This window comes from Ovis aries, chromosome 15, assembly GCF_016772045.2.
Source record: "Ovis aries strain OAR_USU_Benz2616 breed Rambouillet chromosome 15, ARS-UI_Ramb_v3.0, whole genome shotgun sequence".
NCBI classification, from domain to species: domain Eukaryota; kingdom Metazoa; phylum Chordata; class Mammalia; order Artiodactyla; family Bovidae; genus Ovis; species Ovis aries.
Window position 1 is genome coordinate 15,645,004 of NC_056068.1, and position 6,000 is coordinate 15,651,003.

Genomic DNA, 6,000 nt, shown 5'->3' on the forward strand with positions numbered 1-6,000 from the left:
TCCTAGAACAGAGTGTGACATAATAATAGATGCTCGACCGGATTTCCCTGCTGGTCCAGTGTTTAAGAACCCACCTGCCAATGCAAAGGATCCCACATACCTCGGGGCAGCTAAGCCTGTGCACCACAACTGCGCCTGGAGCCTATGTTCCTCAGTGAGGGACGCCATGGCCGTGAGAAGCCGGCATACTAGAGAGTAGCCTCCTCTTGCCACAGCTAGAGAGTGCCTGCATGAAGCTACAAAGACCCAGCACAGCCAAAAATAAATACAAATTAAAAAAATAATAGATGCTCAACAAGTGTGTGTTCAAGTGGAACTAAAGCATTGTTCAGTTAGGGGGAGTGCAGATTCCTCTATGTGTGTGTCTGCCCACACAGCCCTGTGAACAGCAGGCAGCCAGTAGCTCTAATCCTGGTGTTTTTTGAAAGCTCAATCCAGAGAGCCATGGAGAATCTCAATGACTGATGCAAAGATATGGCAGGTGTCATCTTTTCCAGACTAATTGATTAAGAACAAATTTGACTTGTGTTCAGACTGGCACAAATGGGGCAAGAGATCCACTGCTTCTAGCTGTGGGTCTGGGTAATTCCTGCTTGTGTGACTCAAACACACCCTCAGACATGAACAAGGTAGAGTGAGATTCTTTTGGATCTGGTCTTGTTTTCCCCCAAATTCAGAGTCATACGAATGAGAGATGAATGTGGGTCAGCATTACTCAAGTGTAACTCTGGTTTAAAATTCTGTTAAATCATGATCTTCAGGCAGAAAAAGGTTTGAGAAATTTGGCTGAGAGGAAAAGCCTATAATAGCTCAGTAGAAAGGAAGAGATCCCTTGCTATAATTTCAAGTCTCTTGACAAATTTCAGCCCTTCTCTCACAAGAATTCACAGAAGAAATCATCAAAGGTTTCAAGGAACTATGAAAAATGACAAGCTTGTAAACAGCTCTGTGTGTGTGTGTGTGTGTGTGTGTGTGTGCGCGCACGTGTGCATACTAAGTCATGTCTGACTATTTGGGACCCCATGTACTGTAGCCCACCAGGTTCCTCTGTCAATAGGATTTTCCAGGTAAGAATACTGGAGTGGGTTGCCATTTCCTACCAGGGGATCTTCCTGGACTAGGGATCAAACCCATGTCTCCTGCATTGGCAGGTGGATTCTTTACCACTGTGCCCCCTGGGAAACTCGTAAAGAGCTAGTATGGGCAAATGTTCCTTGCTCTAAGAAAGACAAAAAGAAAGACAAAGAAAGGAAGGAAGCAAACAAGCTGGCTACTAACAATTGCTACGGTTTATTGAATGCTACCATGCCCTAGGCATCTTATGTATACTATCTTTCTTCTTGACAATCAGCCTATAGGACGGTAAAATTATTCCTACTTTATGGAAGAGGGGCTTCCCTTATGGCTCAGCTGGTAAAGAATCTGCCTGCAATGTGGGAGACCTGGTTCAGTCCCTGGATTGGGAAAGGCTACCTACTCCAGTATTCTGGCCTAGAGAATTCCATGGACTACAGTCCATGTGGTAGCAAAGGTTTGGAAACAACTGAGCGACTTTCACTTATGGATGAGAAGGTAAGTTTCAAAAAAAAACTAGTCATAAAAATTAAAAGACATTGATTCTTTCAAACTGTGGTGCAGGAGAAAACTTCCGAGAGTCCTTTGGACAGCAAGATCAAACCAGTCAATCCTAAAGGAAATAAACCCTGAATGTTCATTGAAAGGACTGATGCTAAATCTGAAGCTCCAATACTTTGGCCACCTGATGCAAACAGCTGATTCTTTGGAAAAGACAGGAGAAGGGGACAACAGAGAATGAGATGGTTGGATGGCATCACTGACTCAATGGACATGAGTTTGAGCAAACTCCAAGAGATAGTGAAGGACAGGGAAACCTGGGATGCTAGCAGTCCATGGGATCACAAAGAGTCAGACATGATTTAGTGACTGAACAACATGGCTGACCCTCTCAAAGCAAGTTACTAAACTGGCTAGATTAAGGAAATGCAGCCATAGTATAGTATTTGCATTTCAGCAAGACATTTGATAAAGTGCATTCATATAGGAGGCAGTGTGCCCACCCAAAGATGCTACTTGACAGGTCACGGGCTTCCAGAGACTTTACTTGAACTGTGGGGTTCACCATTTAATTAGTTAATCTGAATATAGGAACTTTCAGCAAACTCACCAAATGTGAGAATGACACAGACTTGGTGAATGGTTTACGTGCTGAATGGCAAACTCAGGACTCAAAGGGCCTTTCACACTTGGACTGAAGTGTTCATATCCATAGGATGGTATTGATGGGGATAATATAGCAACCTGCATTTAGAACCAAACAGAGGAACTGCATAAGTATAGGACAGAAAAGGCCTGGGTCAAATGTTTTCAATGGGACAGATGGGAAAAGAAAAACTAAGGATGTCATAGATTGCATTTGTTGTGTGTTAATAATCTAATGTATCTGCCTAAACAGCTATTGTGAATTTATATAGATTCACCTAATAGAAGTATACTGTTCAGATCAAGGGAAGTTATGGTCCCACCATACTACCCTAATCTGATGGTACCTAGGATACTGGATTCAGTGATTTAATAAGATGAAGAATACTGGGATAGCTCCGCCAGCATGGTGAGAGCACTACAAATTATTTTAAAGAAAACACTAAAATGAATAAATAAAGGTAACACTGAGGCAATAAAAGATTTGGTGGGGCTCAAATAGCCACCATTATATAATTCAAAAATGTTTCAGGGGGAAAGGACCACATTTTATCTGTGTATATTTGGGAGCAGATGTGTGATTAGGGAGCAGAAGCTGTACAGACACTGAGGACCTTTCCAAAAAATAAAGACTGAAGACTTAAAAAAAAAAATTTGAAAATTAAACGGGTACTTGTGCAGGTGTGAATAATCTGTCTCTGCTTCAGCTGAGGCCCTAAACAATGAGGTCCAGAAGGTTGAGGCAGGCACTTTTCATATGTTTCCACCCTGACTCTGTCAACCCCTGAGTGTTTGGACACCAGCCTTAATTCATTACTCATTTCCCAGCAACTGCTCAATGGCAGGCACGCAATCAGGACTCAATATTTGTTCAACTGACAAGCAAATGACTAATTCCACCTTTTACTCCTACAGCCAAAAGGAATAAAGAACCTCTAAATTCTAGTATCGCTTATGAGAAAATTTCCAGGTAGAATTTCAAGTCAGAGTAAGGAATTCCTTAAATATACTGAATACTTACATATACACTGAACTTAGTTGCTCTAAATAAGGTCTCTGCGTACTGTTGACAAGAACAAGAATGAGGCATCATAATCAGGTATAATGTGACTGATGCTGAGGAAAGAGGCAGGCAACAGCAGTTCTGAGGCTCCCAAGAGGGGGTGTGTGGTCCCTGGGGGAGTGGAAGTCGCTGCTTCTGCCCAGCCCTTGCTCTCTAGAGGGGTAATCAGCGAGGCTCTGCAGAATGGCTGGGAATTGCTCACCTTCTTCAGACTATTATTTTCATCTTCATCATTCCTTAGCACCTACTGAAGACGTGTGGGGCACACGAGGCTGGGAAATATCTGTAAATTTATGGAACAAGATGGATGAGCGCTTCGACCTGGCGGACTCAACTTTCAACTATGTTGGTTGTGAACCAGAACTGCTTTTTACTTCTTGCAAGGTTGTTTGTATGTTTGGCAGGGCAGGAGGAAACAGCAGCAGTGTGTTAACATGTGGCCCATAATTGTGAGACTCTAAAAGGGTCAGGTAATTATAATTTACGAACGCAGAATCCAAGAGATAGGAGTTTAAGTGTTTGAAGGCGTTCTTCTGCACTGAGTGATAGTGGGCAAGGCAGGTCCTTTCCGCTAGTCTAGACTTTCAGTTCCCGGTTTGTAAAATGAAGGAATTGACAAAAATGATACCTGTATTTCCATGCATGTGTATATAATTTATGTATATAAAAATTAATTTCATATTTTATTTGTAAAAACAAATTTATATATTTTACACGTTTTATAATTAAAATATATTTTGTAATTTAATATTTTGAATACTATATGTATGTGTATTCACACGTGCACAATTTTTTTCAATACCTTCCAGGCCAATGCCACTACCCATTAAGTTGGAGGCTACCTGGGCTCAGATAACCTTTAATGAAGGAGGGCTTGGATAAATGGACCAGATACCTTCGGCCTTTAGCTTTGCCAAAACAGCAACTCCAATCCCTCCCTCCAAAACCTTTGTGGCTTCAGCTAGTCCCACCGCGGTTTCCCCTGTTCGCCTTTTGCGGCTTCCCCTCGCCCACGTCCCTCCCACCTTGTCGACGGCTGGAAGGGAACTCACACTGCTTGCGGGACTCCTGAGGACCGCCGCCCGGCTCTCCGCGCACCGCGCACCCCAAGCCTGCGGGAGGCCGGGGCTGCTCGCCATCGCGGCCCGCCTCGGGCACCGTCACGGCTGCCGCTGCCTCCTCCCCTCTCATGCCGCCGGGGTCTTCGTGGCCGACGCCGTCTGGCCTTCTCGGCTCTGCCGCGGGCAGCTAGGGAACGCTAGGCGTCTCTGGTTGCCATGGTGACGGAATCCTCCCCGCGCCTAGCAGCTCTATTATGCTGGCGTCTCCTGTGTCCCGCGCGACCAGGAAGAGAGACGCTGGAGTTGGGGAGCTGGGCAGCCCACCAGGCTCCGCCATCCCCGGGATTCTCCAGGCAAGAACACTGGAGTGGGTTGCCATTTCCTTCTCCAATGCATGAAAGTGAAAACTGAAAGTGAAGTGGCTCAGTGGTGTCCGACTCTTCACGACCCCATGGACTGCAGCCCACCAGCCTCCTCCGTCCATGGGATTTTCCAGGCAAGAGTACTGGAGTGGGGTGCCAGTGCCTTCTCCGATTACTTACCCACCAAAGCAAAGGACTTTCTGTTAATTTCTCGTGTGTTTGTCACAGCAGTTTCGTCAAGAGAGGCTTTACTATTGCCTGGTAGGGAATTTGAGATTCAAAAAGCTAAGAACATTGCCTGGAGTTAGGCAACCAGAAGTGGCACAAGCCGGAATCCGAATTCAGAAAAGTTTGGTCCCAGAGGCCAAAGAGTAGATAGCCACCTGGAACAGGTAAGAGCGGGAGCAGGGACTCGACACGTGAGTTCAGGCAAGGTCACTGGTTTCACGCAGTGACAATGTTTGTCGTGTCCCGGCTTCTTGCTACACACACAACATGATGGAATAAATCAATGTTAAGGATTCCTAACTTCTGGATTGTAAATTCTTGTTGTTAAACAACTTTTGTAGTGTCCAAGCACTTTTGTATTCACAATCTATTTCAATCCTTATAATAACTGATTTTACAGATGAAGTCAAACTCAAAGTTTAATTTGAATAGCAAATGGGAAACTCTAGGGTTTTTGGAGTATGAGGTTGCTTTTGTTTTTGCAGTTATTTGAAACAATATTGTGGTGTTACTTTTATGAAAGCTAAATGTGCAGAATTAAAAAGTTCTACAAGGAGTGTAGTCCAATGCAACTGCCTCCATTTAACCTCCATTTTACTCCACTTTTCACGTCTTTGGGCTGATAATTTAGTATCTACAACACATAACCAAATGCTTACTTTGCAGCTTTTTATATTTTTAAGACTCTGAATATAGATAAACTGAAATTTTTCCTAGTGTTTTTTCATTACTATGGCTATGTAAACTCTGCTAAGTTGCTTCAGTCGTGTCCGACTCTGTGCGACCCGAAAGACGGGGAAGATAGGCTCTCCCATCCCTGGGATTCTCCAGGCAAGAACACTGGAGTGGGTTGCCATTTCCTTCTCCAACGCATGAAAGTCAAAAGTGAAAGTGAAGTCGCTCAGTCATGTCTGACTGTTAGCGACCCCATGGACTGCAGCTTACCAGGCTCCTCTGTCCATGGATTTTCCAGGCAAGATTACTGGAGTGGGGTGCCATTTCCTTCTCCGAAGTAAACTCTAATTGTAGCCAAGTTTATCCACCACCTAATACCCTAGGGTCATTT

At 44.2% G+C, this 6,000-nt stretch overlaps 1 protein-coding gene across 1 annotated transcript in view; it reads right to left on the reverse strand.

Moving 5' to 3' along the window:
• The window catches only part of C15H11orf97 (chromosome 15 C11orf97 homolog), a 25,008-nt gene extending 20,468 nt beyond the window's left edge, over positions 1 to 4,540 (reverse strand). The window contains exon 1 of the mRNA XM_004015990.6: positions 4,336 to 4,540. Coding sequence (XP_004016039.2) covers positions 4,336 to 4,474 — 139 coding nt within the window. The 5' untranslated portion in view covers positions 4,475 to 4,540. The remainder of the gene's footprint in view (positions 1 to 4,335) is intronic.
• Between the last annotated feature and the right edge of the window lie 1,460 nt (positions 4,541 to 6,000).